A 19,622-nucleotide genomic window follows, 5' to 3' on the forward strand; every position below is an offset into this window, starting at 1 on the left:
AAAATATGTTTTGTACCAAAAATCACTCAATTTTCTCTACTGCTCGCTAGTGTTACCATATCTGAGTTATTGTGTAGAAATATGGGGAAACAACTACAAATGTGCACTTCATTTACTAACAGTGTTACAAAAAAGATCAATTAGAATAATACATACATATAGAGGACATACAGTACATACCCTTTATTTATTGAATCAAAATTATTGAAATTCATCGACTTGGTGCATTTGCAAACAGCTATGTACAAGGCAAACTATAACCTGCTACCCAAAATTTTGCAACAATTCTTCTCAACAAAAGAGAAGCAAAATAACCTTAGAGAGAAATTTAATTTAAAACATTTGTATGCACGTACAACACTTAAAACCTTTAGCATATCAGTATGTGAAATTAAATTTAGGAATGGATTAAGCACACAAATCAAACAATTTACTAATATGAATCAGTTTTAAAAACTTGTCAAACTATAAGTGTTTACAAAGCACTAAGAAGAACAATTAAGTTAAACATCTTCAACCTTTTTTTTAAAAAGAGAGATAATTATTTATGTATCAAATATTTACTTACTTATGGTATATTATTTATTCACTGTTCTGTTACAAACAGAGAACAAAGAAATGGGATAAAACTGCAATGATATTAAAATGGGTATTAGATTAAATAAGCTCTGCATCTTCCTACTCCTTTTCGGACGTGCTGTAATGAAACAACTGGAAATGTGTGATACATAACATTGTTATTATATTGTATGCATGTTCGAAATAAACTGAATCGGAACTGAACATAATTGAACTTGCTGTGCACAATTTCTTCTGTGCTAATACCAAATGACAAGAACACAGACAACAGCTGGCAAAAGCCCGGCGGTTGTCACAGCCACAGCTGTAGCTGTATCTCCAATGCTCATGAACGCGGTCGTCACAGCCCTTTCTGTCGCTCTATTGTCATCACTGGTGGCTGATGCAGGATTCCGCAAAAGCACGGCCTCTGCTGTAGCTGTTAAGTGAGTGTTTGTTACAATTCGTTATACAGCTGGCCCCCAGTAAACCCAATAACAATACCTGTTGTTGTCTGTTTGATGTCAACATGGACCACTATATGCCATGGACCTCTATGCCGTGCATGTCGACAGAAGAAAATGCATACTTGCAGTGAAGGTTGCGCTTGATTCCTCGGCCGCATCGTAGGACGTCACGTTGGAGCTGATTTCAAGAGCACAAGCTGCAAAATGTCAGCAGCGTGAGGAAAGAGAACACCAGAGCTAAGACTGGAGGTAGAGACGTCATCATTGGACTGTTGGACAGGAACTTGCTGTAAAACATTGTTTAACTGTCTTTTGACTTCTTCCAAGTGTTGCTCTAAACAAGATTTAGTCTTTAATAATACTTATTTGTATTATTAAACTCTTGATGGGTCCCCAGCCAACCCTAAACCTACCATCACCATCATATTTTATAACTGACGGATTTTTTAAAAAAAAGAGAAAAAAGTCCCTCAATCACCTCCATACCATCCTAGAGGTTGTGGGCCTGATCAACAACATACATAGAGTGTTTATGTCACGGGCCGGCACTGTGTGTATAACAGCAAGACACCACTAACGCCAGGGGAGCAAATACAATTCAGGTTTTACTTTAGAGCAGGGGTATCCAAACTCATGTAGGGATTCATTTTGTAGGCCAGGTGTGTCAAACTAATTTTAGCTCAGGGGCCGCATGGAGGAAAATCTGTGCACACGCGGGCCAGACTATTAAAATCATGGCATTAAAAGTACAAAATAAAGACAACTTCAGATTGTTTTCTTTGTTTTACTTTGGCCAAAAATAGAACAACACATTCTGAAAATATTACAATAAAAATATAGAAAAAAATACCGGCAGCGGTAAAGTTTAAATCCATGAAGGAAAGAAGAAAGTGAATGAATGTTTATACCGGTAACTGAATACATTTACATATGCATAAAAATGTGTTTTCTTTTGTACTATTTTTTTAATGACTTAAGTCAAGTTTGTGACAACCTTTTTCCAAAACACAATTTAGAATGTGAGATATAACAGGATAATGCATACATTTATCATTTGTTTTCAAAACGCTTACAAAAAAGTGGGACCCCAAAAATGTACTGTGGGACCCCATTTTTATGACTTGATTTTGAAAATTCCTAACTCCAACACTGATGGAGTATTGGTGCGTGCAAAACAGCAGCAGGCGGCTGTGGCCTGCGGGCCGGTTCTAACAATCAAATATCCCGGGGGCCATAGATCATTCATTCCTTGACTTTGACACCACTGTTGTAGGTGAATTAAGAGGCTAAAAGCAATCCAATGTGGGATATTTAAAACAAAACATCCACATGTTAACTTTGTGTTAAGTTCTGAATTTGAAAAGGCTGAGAAGATAAGTGGACACTTTTAATAAACTCAACTCCAGTAGCTTTTCTTTACTTTTATTTCTATTTATAGGAGCGTGTTGGGTTATAACCTAAATAAAAGAGGAATAACGCCACTTGGTCTTAACATTCAGAAACATTTGTAGGCTATTGAGTGTGCAACAATTAGTCAACATTGTCGACAAAATAAAATTTGTTGCTGAAAAATTAATTAATTTGTCAATAATCGGTGTCGTATTCCTTCGAGTTCTACTGGGCGGAAACAAACATAAATAAGAGAAACATAGCTGCAGCCACTGCAACTACATTGCAAGCAAAAACATGGAAAGCATAGGAACACTTCTCCCTTAACACGTCAAAGACACAAATAGCTTGCTCATTTTGCAAAGCAGACCTTGATTTTCATAGCAGTATGTCGGTCATGCAGGAGCATTTAAAGCAGACATGCCGGACATCTGGAATGTGCGGGCTCCCACTTTCCTAGGCAAGATAGATAGTTAGCTAGAGACTATTTATGTCCACTAGCTTCATATTGTTTAAATACCAAGGTGCCGTTTTTGGTGGAATGATGATTATTTTAATGCCATATTTGAGTCTACAATTACATTATTATTTATATTATTTTTGTAGTCTATATAAGACATTCACAGGTACAGTTAATGTTTTTCTACAGCTTGCTTTTAAATAGACAAAAATGTATTCTAAGTAGTCACCTTTATTGTTTTTTGTTAGTTAGCACGTGCCTAAAAATATCTCTAGCTGATTTTATAAACCGATGGTGTAAGCTTCATAGTCCAATTAGTCGACGCACCATTAAAATTGTGTATTAGTCCACTTTCAAAATAGTCAATAGTTGCAACTCTAATCTGTATACTGTATATGTAAACACATTATGATAAACATTACATTTTTCCCATTTATCAATGTAATTGTGGCAGCCTGCCCCAAATACATATTTTGACATAAACCAACATCTACACCCTGGACAATGGGCATATGCACTTCGAGCCTCTCACCCCCACGCCTTTGTTGCCGCTGCTTGAATCCATTAGGGGCGATGGACGACTGAGCAGTGCTTAAGATAGCAGCAGCCTGCCATCTTAGCTCCCCTCCCCAATTCACCTCCCCTCTGTTGCAAGTTTTGTGGATTCTATGTAACATGTTTGTGTGTGCATATGACTATCGAGTGAAGTATCCTTTAAGTATGATGCATTTTTTTGTAGCGTGAGCAATTGCCGACGCTGTAGCTGCATGTGCATAAAAAATGGCTCCCAAACAAGCGGCTCACAACTGGTAATCGGTTCTTATCACTCACTTAAAAGAACCGTACAAAAGACTCGATTCATTCGTGAACGTCACATCTCTAGTTTACAGCATTTTACTGATTTTTTTTTTTGCAAAAGTATCAACTGATAACCTCAAATAATCGACAACTCTTTCCGAATTTGACTCTGAGTGGTTGCATTGCCGCGACTAAATAAGCTTGCATTTCACGCTAATAAATTAAGTGCTCCATTACATTTAAAACAATTCATTATTGCTACCCAAATACTTTGAATGCACCAAAATTGTCATTTTTGTAATACTCTTTCATGTTGCAAATGCGGGTCTTTAAAAGGAACAGAAAAAAAGTTGCTAGAGGGGTGTCAATACTCGCTGAATATGCATTTTAAAGTCAATAAATTGGCAACACCATCTGTCTACTTTTACATAATGGTATGATCCTGTTTTTTCACGAGTGATCGGCTGCAAGCATGTCCATAAAATACTGTACATTTCTACCTCTGTGCTCAAGTGATGAGAGCGGAATGTGCAAGAGAAAAAAAACAAAATAAGCAGCTGGCTTTTTCTTTAGGGGGCTTCAATGAAACTACAAACAATAATATATATATATATGAAATGTGTATTTAATTAAAACATTTAGAAATGATACAAAAAGTGATTCCCATTGGATCTTTTACAGCTGCACTCCTCTCTGTTTGAACAATTCCTCCAGCTTTTCCTCAAGAGCCGAGTTGGTACCTTTCAAGCCTTTCACCACCTCTGAAGCCCACACAAAATACTGCTGGACTCGCTCAGCTGTCCAACCTGACAACACACACATGACAATATAAAGTTTCATCTAATGGCCCCGTAATGTTTTTTTTGAGTTCATTTTGTCTTTTGTTTAAATGCAAAACCTGGCAGTGGTTATGGTTTTTATGAATATTGCATGCATGTCAAATCGTTATATGCACATTCTTATGGACACTTCCTATTATCTTAAAACACTTCAAAGTTCATACACTCTAAAACCATGTAATTCTAACATGGAACTTAAAGGGGCTGTTTGCAACATTTACACAGATGCCTAGAGGGCGCCAACTTTCCAATGTATTTTACAAAGTATATCCCGACTTCTTACAGCTTCTCGTATGTAATGGCGTAATTACGTACGTACGCAACACATGCATGCGCATTAGCTTTAGGTGTTGTTAGCTAATAATAGAAATTTGGATAGCTAGCGTTCGCTGTCATCCAATGTACCTGTATATTCTATCATAACAACAACATGACTGCAAATTGTTTGTTGATTCTCTTGAACGGTTTATGTATTATTCTGTGTTATATGTGTTTTATGTTGCACGATTGCACCAAGAAAAATTCCTAGTTTCTGAACCCGTTCTCAAACAATGGCAATAAAAACTATTCTGATTCTGATGTATGTGTGCACGCGCTCCCTGGGCGTATGTGTTGACAAGGCCGGGTGAGTGACCGCCGTAAACATTAATCCTTCTGATACAATCATCCATCCGTTTTCTACCGTTTATCCCTCAGACCGGTCAAAAAATGTAATACATAAACTTCGTAATTGTTAAAAATAAAGACAATCGTTAAACAAATGTGTTCTGTTAAACCACTAATGGTAACATAAGCTAGCCGGTGGTGTTCTTGTGATATTTTTAGCTTGTTACTGTGAGGACGTTGCAATCAGCACCTTTAATGGGTATTTATATATCAGTACACTCAATGGTATTTTCTTTGTCAATCTGTGATGCACTGTGACTGCAGTAAGTGAACCACGACATGGTGAGTGAACACTGTTGAAAAAAAATATCCCAATGACCCACTTTTTATCCTTTAAAGAGGAACTGCACTTTTTTTGGAATGTTGCCTATCATGTACAATCATTACGAAAGACACGACGATGGATGTATTTTTTTTTATGCATTCTAACTCGTAAATAAACGTAAATAAAAGTCTGCTTACAACGGAGCAAAGTAAGTGATGTTTTATTTTGTTTGTTGGCTCTCATGAAGTCTGCAGTGAGTAATAATCAGTGATGTTGTTAAAAAAAAACCGTTGTGATGCGTTTTTTTTTAATTAATGCGCCACGTATGCTTAAAATTATCAAAATATGCAAATATTAAATGTTATCATAAATGTACCCATTACTACATTACATGTATATAAAACCTTAATGGAGGTGTTGGAATGTTTTTAAGGGCTTTATAGGCAGAATAGAGCGGCTCCTATAGGCTCCATTGTAAGCTGACTTTTGATTGCATTTATTTACTATTTAGAATGCATTAAAAAAACAAAACACATTATCATAATGTCTTTCATATTCTGAACGATGGGCAAAATTCCAAAAAAAGTGCAGTTTCCCTTTAATTGTTTTAGTATGCGGGAACATATTCATTACATTTTTTAAAGTTGGCAGGTCTGAGGAAACAAACAAAAAAAAAAAAATACAAAAAATATTATTGTTAATTAAAGGGGCTGTTTGCAACTTGCTCACAGGTAAACTTTTCTAAGCAAAATAACATTATTAACATTAACATCAAGAACATTATCGGCTCGCTTATGTTACCATGAGTGGTTTAACAGCACATGTTTGTTTTACAGTTGTCTATATTTTTAACAATTACTAAGTTTATGTAATACAAAATGTAATGATGTTTATGGCAGTCACTCACCCAGCCAGTCTCGTCAGTTCAAGAGAAGCAACAAACAATTTGCAGTCATTATGTTGTTATGATAGAATATACATTCAATGACAACTAACGCTAGCTATCCAAATTGATATTATTAGTTAACAATATCCAAAGCTCTGTGATGAGGTGGCGACTTGTCCAGTGTGTACCCCGCCTTCTGCCCGAATGCAGCTAAGATAGGCTCCAGCACTCCCCGCGACCCCAAAAGGGACAAGCGGTAGAAAATGGATGGATGGAATATCCAAAGCTAATGCTTGTGCACGTGTTACGTACATACGTACGTATTTACGTCATTACGTCCTACAAGAGGGCGGGACATACTGTGTAAAATACATTGGAAAGTTAGCGCCCTCTAGGCATCTGTGTAAATGTTGCAAACAGCCAGCCCCTTTAAATGATAAAACAGTCTTTATCACAGAATAAAGCATTTACCTGTCCAGGCTTTAGAGGGGTCATATTGTCATTTTTTTTCTCCTACATTTAAAACACTGTCTTGTGGTCTACATAATATCTAATGGTGGTGCTTGGTCAAAAATTTCCATAGATTTTGTTTTGCAGATCGTTAAAATATATATCAAATATACACTTAAACTCACTTAAAGGAGTCTGCTGATTATACGGTCTTTGTTTTGAAGACAGAAGGGGTGTTTTGTTTTATTTCTAATCTGTAAGAAGGCTGCGGTGTGTAACCACTTTTTCAAGCTTGCCTCCATCAGTTCAAATTCTTAGAAAAGGGGAACTAGTCTCAGATAATGTAATAATAATTTTATATAGCTGCACATTTTATAATTTTAATTAGTTACACAAATGTCTTTTATCTATCGATGGCATCAATCAAAGCGTCTCTTGATGGCCTTGGACTGACTAACTGTTTCCTGGACTCATCCCCACCTTCGTGAGGACTCGTTCGGCCATGCACTCTCTCACACTGTGGACTTGTTTGCTCTATTGACTATAAAAGAGCGAATAATTGTTGATCAAGGCTCACTCTTGACAGGGACTTGCTTTTGGAGACTTTTGTGAGAATGAGACCAACGCTGTAAAGTTTAACTGTGACCTGTGATAAATATATCTTGGTAAATCTTTCAGAAAGATCTGGCCTTTAACTCTTCATAAGTCAAACACAGACCATTTTCAGGCCGCTTTTTGACATACACCGTTTTGTGGGCGGCCCTATTTACGTGCTGATGGCCTCCTACAGGTTTGATTTTAACTTTTCGGGACTTATTGGGATCCCAAATACACAAACAATGGTACAAACAGTTAAGAGAAGTTAGTTTTGCATAATAGGAACCATTTATAAGTTAAAATGTTATAATTATAAAGTGCATGTTTATGTTTTTAAAATTGTTAACTCAAATAAGTCTGTAATGCACTAAGACTGGCGGTGAAGTGGCGAGGGAATATTGTCCACAAAAACAGGTGCCAACAGGCAAGAAAAGTGGGTTTAGCCTACTGTATTTTTCAGACTAAAAGGCGCACATAAAATCCTTTCCTTTTCTCAAAAATCGACAGTGCGCCTTATTTGCGCCTAATGTACAGAATATTTCTGATTGTGCTTACCGACCTCGAATCTATTTCATTTGGCAAATGGTGTAAAGATCAGTGTGACCAGTAGATGGCAGTCACACATAGGAGATACGTGTACACTGCAAGATGCAATAGCAAGCGACACCAAAACTTTGATGTTTCATTGAGAATATAGAACATTACACACGGCGCTCAAAAATCTGTCAAAACGTTTTATTACGACTGTGGTAAGCTATGAAGCTTGATGGATTGTCGGCGCATTACAGCTACCGTAGTCTGATGTCCTGTGCTTAAATATACAAATATTATTATGGTGTGTGTATAAGGACCGCATAACGGCACCTATTAGGAGACATATTATCTGGCGTTTTGTTTGGCAATATTGTGCATCACCAACTTTTCTTACCTTCTGGTAGCTGCTGATGTGTATTAGGTATCTCCATAAATCCTGAAATTTTGTGCGCTTACGCCTTTGCAGCCATTTTTATTTTTCTCTATTGTTATGGGGCATTCATCCTCCACTGTTGCCATTTCAAATATAAAGTAGCGTAAAGTTCTAACTTATATCTGTCAGTAGACTCTATGAAAGCGCTAAAAACTACCTGTGTAGTGGGTTTACATTATACACCCAAGGAACTTTAGTTATGAGAGAGTTCCGGTCGGACAGTTTTTCAAGGGACACATTTCCTGCGTTGTTGCACTAGTGATCCACGAATGAGGACATACTGCTCTGTTGTTGATTTAATTAAAGTCTGAAAGTCATTTAAACAGTTACCTCCATCTTTTGACACTTTTTCGACTCCCATCTTTGCACGCTACACCGATATAACAAAGCGGGGAGAAGACGCTGTCGAGGTGGAGCCACGTAAATAAGACCGCCCACAAAACGGCGCATCCTGAAGCGACAGTCAGAAAGCGACTTGATGATGGTCTGTAAAACATAATCGATGCAACATTTTGACCAAAGACCCACCATTAGACCACAAGGAAGTGTTTTAAATGTAGGAAAAAAAATCATAATATGACACCTTTAATGCGCAGCAATGCGCCTAATAATCCGGTGCACACTATGGTCCGAAAAAATACGGAAATATGACCCCTTAAAAATTACACTGTAACCAGACAAATTAAAGTAGTCCTTGAAATGAGTGTAAATCTTTACCGAGACTTACCGACTGGTGTGCAGCGGTTCAGGTCCCTCAGATTGTACAGTTTGTCAGCCAGTTTGACCAGTTTGGCCTGGCGGCTGCAATGAGGTGCATGTTCAACCTGCAGACGCTTCCGCTCCTGTTTGGACAGACTCTTATCGTCCGTCACCTCCCGCACGATGTGAGCGACGATGGCTCCAAACTTTGTTTCCAGCTCTTCGGGTTTTGTGTCTGTGTCCTCCAAAGTGTCATGAAGCAGAGCAGCCTGACGAACACATGCACAAAATAAACCGGTGATGGGATATCATCTTTGAAAGAGAAAACACACGACTACAATAGCTTGAAACGTACTTGCAAAGTCTGGATGTCTGTGACACCACCTTCATGGCTGAGAATCCTTGCAACTCCTTGACAGTAAAAACAAATAAGAGGAAATATCATTAGAGGTAATCATATTATATTAATACTGACTAATATAAAAAACATAACGAATACATATTACATAATGCATTGTATCATAAAAGTATCAGAAAGGAGAATGTTTCTGACAGGGAAATATCTCAATAGATGGTAGCAGTTTACACGAAGAGTTTTATGCAAGTCAGACATTTTTATTCAGTTGTAGTTCAAGGTTGAAGTTACTCTATCCCAGGGGTCGGCAACCTTTACCAGTCAAAAAGCCATTTTGACCCGTTTCACAAATCAAAGAAATCAATGGGAGCCACAAAATTCTTTTGAAATTTAAAATGAAATGACACTGCATACAAAGTTTTTTTTTTTGCTTTGTGCTATGTATAAACCAAGGGTTTCGAGTTTTGTATGAATGGCGCTTGACAGCGTCATACTTGTCAACCTCCCAATTTTTCCAGCACACTACGAAATTCAAGGCAACTCTTCTCTCGAACGTGCCGTGATGGTACGGCATTTAGCGCCCACTACATCCAGCGTGCCGGCCCAGCCACACGTGGTATGGGACTTCTGCTTACTCACGTAATTGACAGCAAGGCATAGTTGGTCAACAACCACACAGGTTACACTGACGGTGGCGGTATAAACTTTAACACTCTTACTAATAATGCGCCACACTGTGAACCCACACCAAACAAGAATGACAAACACATTTCGGGAGAACATCTGCACCGTAACTCAACATAAACACAACAGAACAAATACCCAGAATCCCATGCAGCCCTGACTTTTCCGGGCTACATTATACACCCCCGCTACCAAACCCCGCCCACATCAACCGACGCACGGAGGGTGGGGGGTGGGGGGGTGATGTGTGGGGGAGCAGGGTTGGGGTGGGGGCGGGGTTTGGTGGTAGCAGGAGTGTATAATGTAGCCCGGAAGAGTCAGGGCTGCATGGGATTCTGGGTATTTGTTCTGTTGTGTTTATGTTGTGTTAAGGTGCAGATGTACTCCCGAAATGTGTTTGTCATTCTTGTCACCGATTCTGTTCATAACTTTTATGGACAGAATTCTAGGCGCAGTCAAGGCGTTAAGGGGATCTGGTTTGGTGGCTGCAGGATTAGGTCTCTGCTTTTTGCAGATGATGTGGTCCTGATGGCTTCATCTGGCCAGGATCTTCAGCTCTCACTGGATCGGTTCGCAGCTGAGTGTGAAGCGACTGGGATGAGAATCAGCACCTCCAAGTCCGAGTCCATGGTTCTCGCCCGGAAAAGGGTGGAGTGCCATCTCCGGGTTGGGGAGGGGATCTTGCCCCAAGTGGAGGAGTTCAAGTACCTCGGAGTCTTGTATCACGAGTGAGGGAAGAGTGGATCGTGAGATCGACAGGTGGATCGGTGCGGCGTCTTCAGTAATGCGGACGCTGTATCGATCCGTTGTGGTGAAGAAGGAGCTGACCCCTAAGGCAAAGCTCTCAATTTACTGGTCGATCTACGTTCCCATCCTCACCTATGGTCATGAGCTTTGGGTTATGACCGAAAGGACAAGATCACGAGTACAAGCGGCCGAAATGAGTTTCCTCCGCCGGGTGGCGGGGCTCTCCCTTAGAGATAGGGTGAGAAGCTCTGCCATCCGGGGGCAGCTCAAAGTAAAGCCGCTGCTCCTCCACATCGAGAGGAGCCAAATGAGGTGGTTCGGGCATCTGGTCAGGATGCCACCCGAACGCCTCCCTAGGGAGTTGTTTAGGGCACGTCCGACCGGTAGTAGGCCGCGGGGAAGACCCAGGACACGTTGGGAAAACTATGTCTCCCGGCTGGCCTGGGAACGCCTCGGGGTCCCACAGGAAGAGCTGGACAAAGTGGCTGGGGAGAGGGAAGTCTGGGCTTCCCTGCTTAGGCTGCTTCCCCCGCGACCCGACCTCGGATAAGCGGAAGAAGATGGATGGATGGATATCCGTGGAAACGATTTTTGTAGTACAGTTCAAATTACGAGCAGGCGTAAATGCAACACTAACAACTTACCAAGTGGACCTGTGTGAAGTTGCCCCCCTCAAAATCTCCCCAAACGTGTTCCAATTATTAGTGCTGCAAATTTTTGTTGGTCTAACTTCCGGTAATATAGTTTTTTAAGTTATTATGTTGTATGGAGCTGGTTATGAATCATAACTCGTTAATAACTTCCATCCATCCACCTGTCCCATCCATTTTCTAACGCTTGTCCCTCTCTGGGTGGCGGGGGGTGCCAAAGCCTATCCCAGGCAAATTCGGGGGGAAGGTTTGGAAACTATGATAGTTAGACCAGGGCTCAAATTGAACCACGGCAACCGCGGCAAGTGCCGCGACCGCTCTTGTCACTTGCCGTAATGCCCTAAAAAATTTACCAGCATTGACGGCGAGAACATGCCGTGACCGCCTTTGACTTTTTACTTATTAATGGACAATTGTAACGAAATTGTTTCGTCGAATAAATTTATAAAAACACCCTGAGATTACTTTTTTTCTTACATTTTCAATTGTTTAAGACATAATTAACTTTAATCGGTATAAACAACATTGGCGCAGCCATTTAGGGCGTAAGGGGACACTATGCCCATTTTTTTTCAGATATATGTTTATGAATATATATATATATATATATATATATATATATATATATATATATAACATACGTCAGGTCAGGAAAAAACACAGGCTATTTCATCCCTACAAGCCTGTTTCGCAGGTTTCTCTGCTCTTCAGGGGATTTTATTGAAGTGTCTCACTTCAATAAAATTTCCTGACCTAACGTATATTCCGCTCTACCCTAGTATTGTGCACTGTATAACGGCTAAACCACAGAAACCTCGACTTAATATATATACTGTATATATATATAAATATATATATAGGTTTCATAATACACCTTACGGTGCAACCTGGACACATCATCAGTGATTCTCCCGGGGTCATAGGGTGTTTCGGGTCTTAATCAAACACCCTCTCCCGGACGACCCAGCCGAGGGTGATCAGTCCCTCGACTTGTGTCCAGGTAGCGCTCCACGCCACGCGTCCCCCCTCCGACGGTCTGCCCCGGGGTTGCGCCCTTGGTGCTTAGAGGTTCCAGGCACTGTGGGGAGTGTCCGGGCCTGGGTCCTCCTCCGTCTCATCAGGGCCGTACAAGGTACTGGCCCTGTGCGTTGCACCACGGGTTTTCTCAGGCAGCCTATCTTGGTCTTATGTGTCTTCAGGGTTTTTCGCAGCGTTATATGGGTGCTCCCTTGCGGGAGCTACAGCTTGGGATGCTACCCCTCCCTGCCCTGGTTGCCGTCTTTCCGGGCTGTCAACTGTCTCTCCAGTTGTCACCACTCTTTCGGGGTTGTCATCCAGCCTCTTCCTGGAAGTCAATGGCGATGCCATACTGGATCGGTTTCATAATACACCTTACGGTGCAACCTGGACACATCATCAGTGATTCTCCCGGGGTCATAGGATGTTTCGGGTCTTAATCAAACACCCTCTCCCGGGCGACCCAGCCGAGGGTGATCAGTCCCTCGACTCGTGTCCAGGTAGCGCTCCACACCACGCGTCCCCCCTCCGACGGTCTGCCCCGGGGTTGCGCCGGTGGTGCTTAGAGGTTCCAGGCACTGTGGGGAGTGTCCGGGCCTGGGTCCTCCTCCGTCTCATCAGGGCCGTACAAGGTACTGGCCCTGTGCGTTGCACCACGGGTTTCCTCAGGCAGTCTATCTTGGTCTTATGTGTCTTCAGGGTTTTTTGCAGCGTTATATGGGTGCTCCCTTGCGGGAGCTACAGCTTGGGATGCTACCCCTCCCTACCCCGGTTGCCGTCTTTCCGGGCTGTCAACTGTCTCTCCAGTTGTCACCACTCTTTCGGGGTTGTCATCCAGCCTCTTCCTGGAAGTCAATGGCGATGCCATACTGGATCGGTTTCATAATACACCTTACGGTGCAACCTGGACACATCATCAGTGATTCTCCCGGGGTCATAGGGTGTTTCGGGTCTTAATCAAACACCCTCTCCCGGGCGACCCAGCCGAGGGTGATCAGTCCCTCGACTTGTGTCCAGGTAGCGCTCCACGCCATCCATATACATATATATATATATATATATATATATATATATATATATATATATATATATATATATATATATATATATATATATTAGAGATGCGCGGATAGGCAATTATTTCATCCGCAACCGCATCAGAAAGTCATCAACCATCCGCCATCCACCCGATGTAACATTTGATCAGGCCCGCACCCGCCCGTTGTTATATATCTAATATAGACGATGCAAGGCATTAGTGAGGTTATAAAGCTTTTGCCTGTTAAAGAAAGGAGACTGATCCAATGCAGTGCAGACATTCGCGTGCCACGCTGTCACGACCCAGACGCACACCAGTGCGCAATCATATGGGAGCCGCGCTGAGCGCACCTCCAAGCGCGTCTCGCTCCCGGCGACGGCCGCGTATGAGCCCGACGCTCCAGCGCCATCCATTTTCAGGGCTAGTTGATTCGGCAGGTGGGTTGTTACACACTCCTTAGCGGGTTCCGACTTCCATGGCCACCATCCAGCTGCTGTCTATATCAACCAGGGTGAGCCCCACCCCTTTCGTGAGCGCACTGCGCGCGGAGTGACCCCTGTTACGCGCCCCCGGCAATGGGGGTGGCGGGCAGGTAAGCTGCGCGGGCGGAGCGCGCGGAGTGACCCCTGTTACGAGCCCCCGGCCACGGGGGTGGCGGGCAGGTAAGCTGCTTACCTGCTGCGCGTGACGCCGGCCGCGGCGAAGGCGGACGAGGCGGGGTGTCGGTGCGGTGGGCGCGGTGGTGACCCTGGACGTGCGTCGGGCCCTTCTCGCGGATCGCCTCAGCTACGGCTCCCGGTGGGGCCCTCTCGGGGGAAGGGGCCTCGGTCCCGGACCCCGGCGAGGCGTCCCTTCTACGCTCCGTAAAAGTGTCCATCTCTTTTTTTTTTCTTCTGTTGTGGCATATGCAGCAGGTGCCTGCTCGTTTTTCGTATGTGGGTAACAACATTTAACTATGTATATATATTTCAGAATTGGTTTAACTGCCACCCGCCTGAATCTATTTAAAATCTAATTTTTTTTTATTTCAACCACCCGACCCGACCGGCGGATAAAATCTAATTTTTTTTTATTTAATCCGCCCGATCCGCGGATAATCCGCGGACATATATATATATGCATGCTTTGGAGCCCCTGCCTCGAAAGAAAATAATGTTTGCCTTGGTGCCCTAAAATATGAGCCCTCCTTTAAGACAACACTTGCCTTGCCCTTAAAAAGTTACAATTTGAGGCCTGTTAGACCAAACATTTTTGCAGAACAAACAACCACAAAACTAATAGAACAGGTTTGGGAAGATGGTGACATAGTTGGAGCGTAGTTATGATTAATAACACATTAATACCATCAAATGTTAACTTAAAAACTACCAGCACAATCGAAGCACAAATAATTGGAACAAGTTTGGGGAGATTGGACCCTGAATGCAACTTCAGACCGATAAATCACAAATCGTTATCTTAACAATGATAGAAACTGTAGTACATGTACCACTAGTGATATGCGGGCACCATCTAGTGGTACACTAAAGAATCACTTGATTAACGTGTATTTTCCTATATTCAAACAAAGTCTTACTGTTCAAACTGGGTGTAATGTTGGAGTGGCCAACATATTAAATACACCTGTTTAATAAAACCTCTGCCTTGTTTTAATGAATACTTAGGCCTACTACGCTACTGTATTTAACTGTTGGTCATTATGGCTACACTTGGGAAAGACAAGTCTTTTCTGAGGTGGTATTTGGTGAAAACAGTTCGAAAACCACTGAGTTAGACCAACATAATTTGCAGCACAAATGAAGAACAAACAAATGGGACAAGTTTGGGGAGATTTTGACATAGTTTGGGGGTCTAGGTATGATTATTAACATGTTAATTACATGTTAATAACATAAAATAATAAAACGTTAATAACTACAATAGTTAGACCAACTTCACACAGGGACCAAGTGGGTAGGTAATTTACATTGTTCCCTATATCCTGAATGCAGCACAATAGTTATGCGAACTTACCAATTGGGTGGTTAATTTAAGTTGTTCCCTGGACCCTGAATGCAGCACAATCAATAAGTCAACTTACAAATTGGGTGGTTAATTTATGTCGTTCTTTGGACCCGAGATGCAACACAATAGTAAAGTCAACTTACCAATTGTGTCTTGTTTTAATAAATACTTGGGCCTACTACGCTACTGTATTTAACTGTTGGTCATTATGGTTGCACTTGGGAGAGACAAGTCTTTGCTGAGGTTGTACTTGGTGAAAAAAGTTGGAGAACCACTGAGTTAAACCAAAACAATTTGCAGCACAAACGAAGAGCAAACAAATGGGACATAGTTGGGCGGTCTAGTTATGATTATTAACACGATAATTACATGTTAATAACATAAAATAATAAAACATTAATAACTTAAAAACTAAAATAGTTACACCAACTTCACACAGGTACCAAGTGGGTAGGTAATTTACATTGTTCCCTATATCCAGGGCCTTTATTGTTCCTAATGTACATACACGACATGTCATCAGCATGCGACGGTGAATTGTTCTTGTTTGCGGATGACTCGGCCCTGCTGGTGTCAGACAAGGACAAGTCACAGGTGGAGAAAATCCTCAGTGCTGAACTCTGTAGAACTTGCACCAGGCTCGCTGACAACAAGCTATCCATACACTTGGGTAAAACGGAATCCATCCTATTTGCAAATAGGATGGATCCCTATACATTGTAAATGTGACTTACAATGTATTGTAAGTCACATTTACTTACAATACCAAGTAAATGTGACTGCATTTACTTGGTATTGCCACATAAGTGTTGATGTGGCAATGATGCATTGCCACATCAACCTTAAGAAAGTCAATGACTTCACTATAAAAGTGGGTGACATTGTTATCACCAGGAAAGATGAGGTCACCTATAGGTTCCATTCTTTCCTGTGATAAAATGGCAACCAAGGTAATCAAAAAGGTCAATCAACGAACGAGATTTCTCTATAGAATCTCCTCTCTGGTCAACAAAAGCACCATGAGGATTCTAGCGGGAACTCTCGTTCAACCCTTTGTCGTTTCCTGGACCCTGAATGCAACACAATCGTTAAATCAACTTACCAATTGGGTGGTTAATTTAAGTCGTTTCCTGGACCCTGAATGCAACACAATCGTTAAATCAGCTTACCAATTGGGTGGTTAATTTAAGTCGTTTCCTGGACCCTGAATGCAACACAATCAATCAATCAATCAATGTTTATTTATATAGCCCTAAATCACAAGTGTCTCAAAGGGCTGCACAAGCCACAACGACATCCTCGGTACAAAGCCCACATAAGGGGAAGGAAAAACTCACCCCAGTGGGACGTCGATGTGAATGACTATGAGAAACCTTGGAGAGGACCGCAAATGTGGGTAACCCCCCCCTCTAGAGGAGACCGAAGGCAATGGATGTCGAGTGGGTCTGACATAATATTGTGAGAGTCCAGTCCATAGTGGATCCAACATAATAGTAAGAGTCCAGTCCATAGTGGGGCCAGCAGGACACCAAATGTCAGCTGGGATAGGCTCTAGCACACCCAAAATGAGGCCAAAGCCGTATAAAACATGTTAGTAAGCTTTACATAAATGTGTGACCTATAAGATGTAATCTGGGATAGGCTCCAGGGCACCCTAAATGAGGCCAAAGCAGCATAAAACATGTTAGTAAGCTTTACAGAAATGTGTGACCTATAAAATGTCAGCTGGGATAGGCTCCAGTGCACCTATGACCCCAAATGAGGCCAAAGCGGTATAAAACATGTTGCCATGTTAGTAAGCTTTACAGACATGTGTGACCTATAAGATGTCAGCTGGGATAGGCTCCAGCACATCCAAAATGAGGCCAAAGCAGTATAAAACATGTTAGTAAGCTTTACAGACATGCGTGACCTTTAAAATGTCAGCTAGGATAGGCTCCAGCACACCCAAAATGAGGCCAAAGCAGTATAAAACATGTTAGTAAGCTTTACATAAATGTGTGACTTACAAAATGTCAGCTGGGATAGGTTCCAGCACACCCAAAATGAGGCCAAAGCAGTATAAAACATGTTAGTAAGCTTTACAGAAATGTGTGACCTATAAAATGTCAGCTGGGATAGGCTCCAGTGCACCTATGACCCGAAATGAGGCCAAATCCATATAAAACATGTTGCCATGTTTGTAAGCTTTACAGACATGTGTGACCTATAAGATGTCAACTGGGATAGGCTCCAGCGCACCCAAAATGAGGCCAAAGCCGTATAAAATATGTTAGTAAACTTTACAGAAATGTGGGACCTATAAGATGTAATCTGGGATAGGCTCCAGCGCACCCAAAATGAGGCCAAAGCAGTATAAAACATGTTAGTAAGCTTTACAGAAATGTGTGACCTATAAAATGTCAGCTGGGATAGGCTCCAGCGCACCCGAAATGAGGCCAAATCCATATAAAACATGTTGCCATGTTTGTAAGCTTTACAGACATGTGTGACCTATAAAATGTCAACTGGGATAGGCTCCTGCGCACCCAAAATGAGGCCAAAGCAGTATAAAACATGTTAGTAAACTTTACAGAAATGCGGGATCCATAAAATGTCAGCTGGGATAGGCTCCAGCGCACCCGAAATGAGGCCAAAACTGTATAAAACATGTTTCTTTAAGTCAACTTATCAATTGGGTGGTTAATTTAAGTCGTTTCCTGGACCCTGAATGCAACACAATCTTTAAGTCAACTTATTAATTGGGTGGTTAATTTAAGTCGTTTCCTGGACCCTGAATGCAACACAATCGTTAAGTCAACTTACCAATTGGGTGGTTAATTTAAGTCGTTTCCTGGACCCTGAATGCAACACAATCGTTAAGTCAACTTACCAATTGGGTGGTTAATTTAAGTCGTTTCCTGGACCCTGAATGCAACACAATCGTTAAGTCAACTTACCAATTGGGTGGTTAATGTAAGGCGTTGCCTCTTCGTCTTTGCGACGCTGCTTTCGGTGTTTTCTTGCCGCAAAATCAACTGTCTCTACTAACGACACTACATCCGAACTCATAGCGTCAAATAAGCTTGGTGAGAGCAAACAACAGCCCGAAGTTTTTGAAGTGTAACTAGCAGGCAGGAAGGCCCAGTTCTATGTTTGTGTCGTTCCAGTGGGCGATGATGAAACACCTGAACAGTGAGGACTACTAACTAGTATTGTAGGTGCCTTGCCAGCGGCACAGATGTAGGCCACGCCCCTTTAGTTGCGCGCCGACGGCGAGCCTAAAAGACCAAAAGTGTCCAACAGAAGAATATGAGTGAAGAGGAACCAACGAAGATGATTGACTTTAAAGTCATGAATGGAGTCTTAAAGCTAAAATGGTTCAAACATTATCTTGCGAACTCGTGTTCAATATGGTATATAATTCCAAATGTCATATTCCAGAGATTGGGAGGAATACATTTTCTGTTGCAACTCATTACCTGATTTTCACCAACAGACCCTACTTTTCTGGAATTTATTGTTTAAACAAAAATTCTCTCCACACAACACACCTATGTGGAATAACCGTAACATTGTAGTTAATAAAAAAAAAAATCCATATATTAGAAGAATGCAACTCTGTAGTATTTGGGCTGTCAGACATTTTATGGACAGTTGTGGCAGTTTGTTTATGTATGATTAAATGTATTAAAAAAATATCAATGTTGTTGTTCAAAAAATGTGTTTCAAAAGATCACCAAAGCAATACCTCTATTCTTAAAATCTATGGTGACTCAAGATGTTTTATATTCAAATACCACCCTTTGTCTGAGAAACCTTAATATTGAAGATTGATTGATTGATTGATTGAAACTTGTATTAGTACATTGCACAGTACAGTACACATTCCGTACAATTGACCACTAAATGGTAACACCCGAATAAGTTTTTCAACTTGTTTAAGTCGGGGTCCACGTAAATCAATTCATGGTAGATGTTCATTTCTGTGATGAAAAATATTCCAACAAATATATGAGGGCAGTTTTAGTGAAATAATATTTTCCGGGCACAGTTCATAGACAATATATCCTGAAGGAGTTTACAAAAGTTGAGCTAAGGAAAAT

The 19,622-nt window shown here is 41.4% G+C and overlaps 1 protein-coding gene across 1 annotated transcript; it reads right to left on the bottom strand.

Annotated features, from left to right (window-relative positions):
• Positions 1 to 4,275: 4,275 nt before the first annotated feature.
• On the bottom strand, positions 4,276 to 18,747 carry hddc3 (HD domain containing 3). Its single transcript, XM_061975034.1, has 4 exons — positions 18,477 to 18,747; positions 9,397 to 9,452; positions 9,070 to 9,310; positions 4,276 to 4,478 (listed from the first exon to the last, which is right to left on the bottom strand). The coding sequence occupies exons 1-4, from the start codon at positions 18,586 to 18,588 to the stop codon at positions 4,348 to 4,350; spliced, it is 540 nt and encodes a 179-aa protein (XP_061831018.1). The 5' UTR covers positions 18,589 to 18,747; the 3' UTR covers positions 4,276 to 4,347.
• Positions 18,748 to 19,622: the final 875 nt, after the last annotated feature.

Source organism: Nerophis lumbriciformis, linkage group LG15 (genome assembly GCF_033978685.3).
Source record: "Nerophis lumbriciformis linkage group LG15, RoL_Nlum_v2.1, whole genome shotgun sequence".
NCBI classification, from domain to species: Eukaryota; Metazoa; Chordata; class Actinopteri; order Syngnathiformes; family Syngnathidae; genus Nerophis; species Nerophis lumbriciformis.

What these genes read in the sequence shown, in the direction of transcription:
- hddc3 (XM_061975034.1), bottom strand. Translation starts at nt 18,588, where the DNA reads ATGAGTTCGGATGTAGTGTCGTTAGTAGAGACAGTTGATTTTGCGGCA. An exon ending in TTACATTAACCACCCAATTG is followed by an intron (nt 9,453 to 18,476) that starts GTAAGTTGACTT and finishes TTTACTGTCAAG; the next exon opens with GAGTTGCAAGGATTCTCAGC. An exon ending in GAACCGCTGCACACCAGTCG is followed by an intron (nt 4,479 to 9,069) that starts GTAAGTCTCGGT and finishes GTGTGTTGTCAG; the next exon opens with GTTGGACAGCTGAGCGAGTC.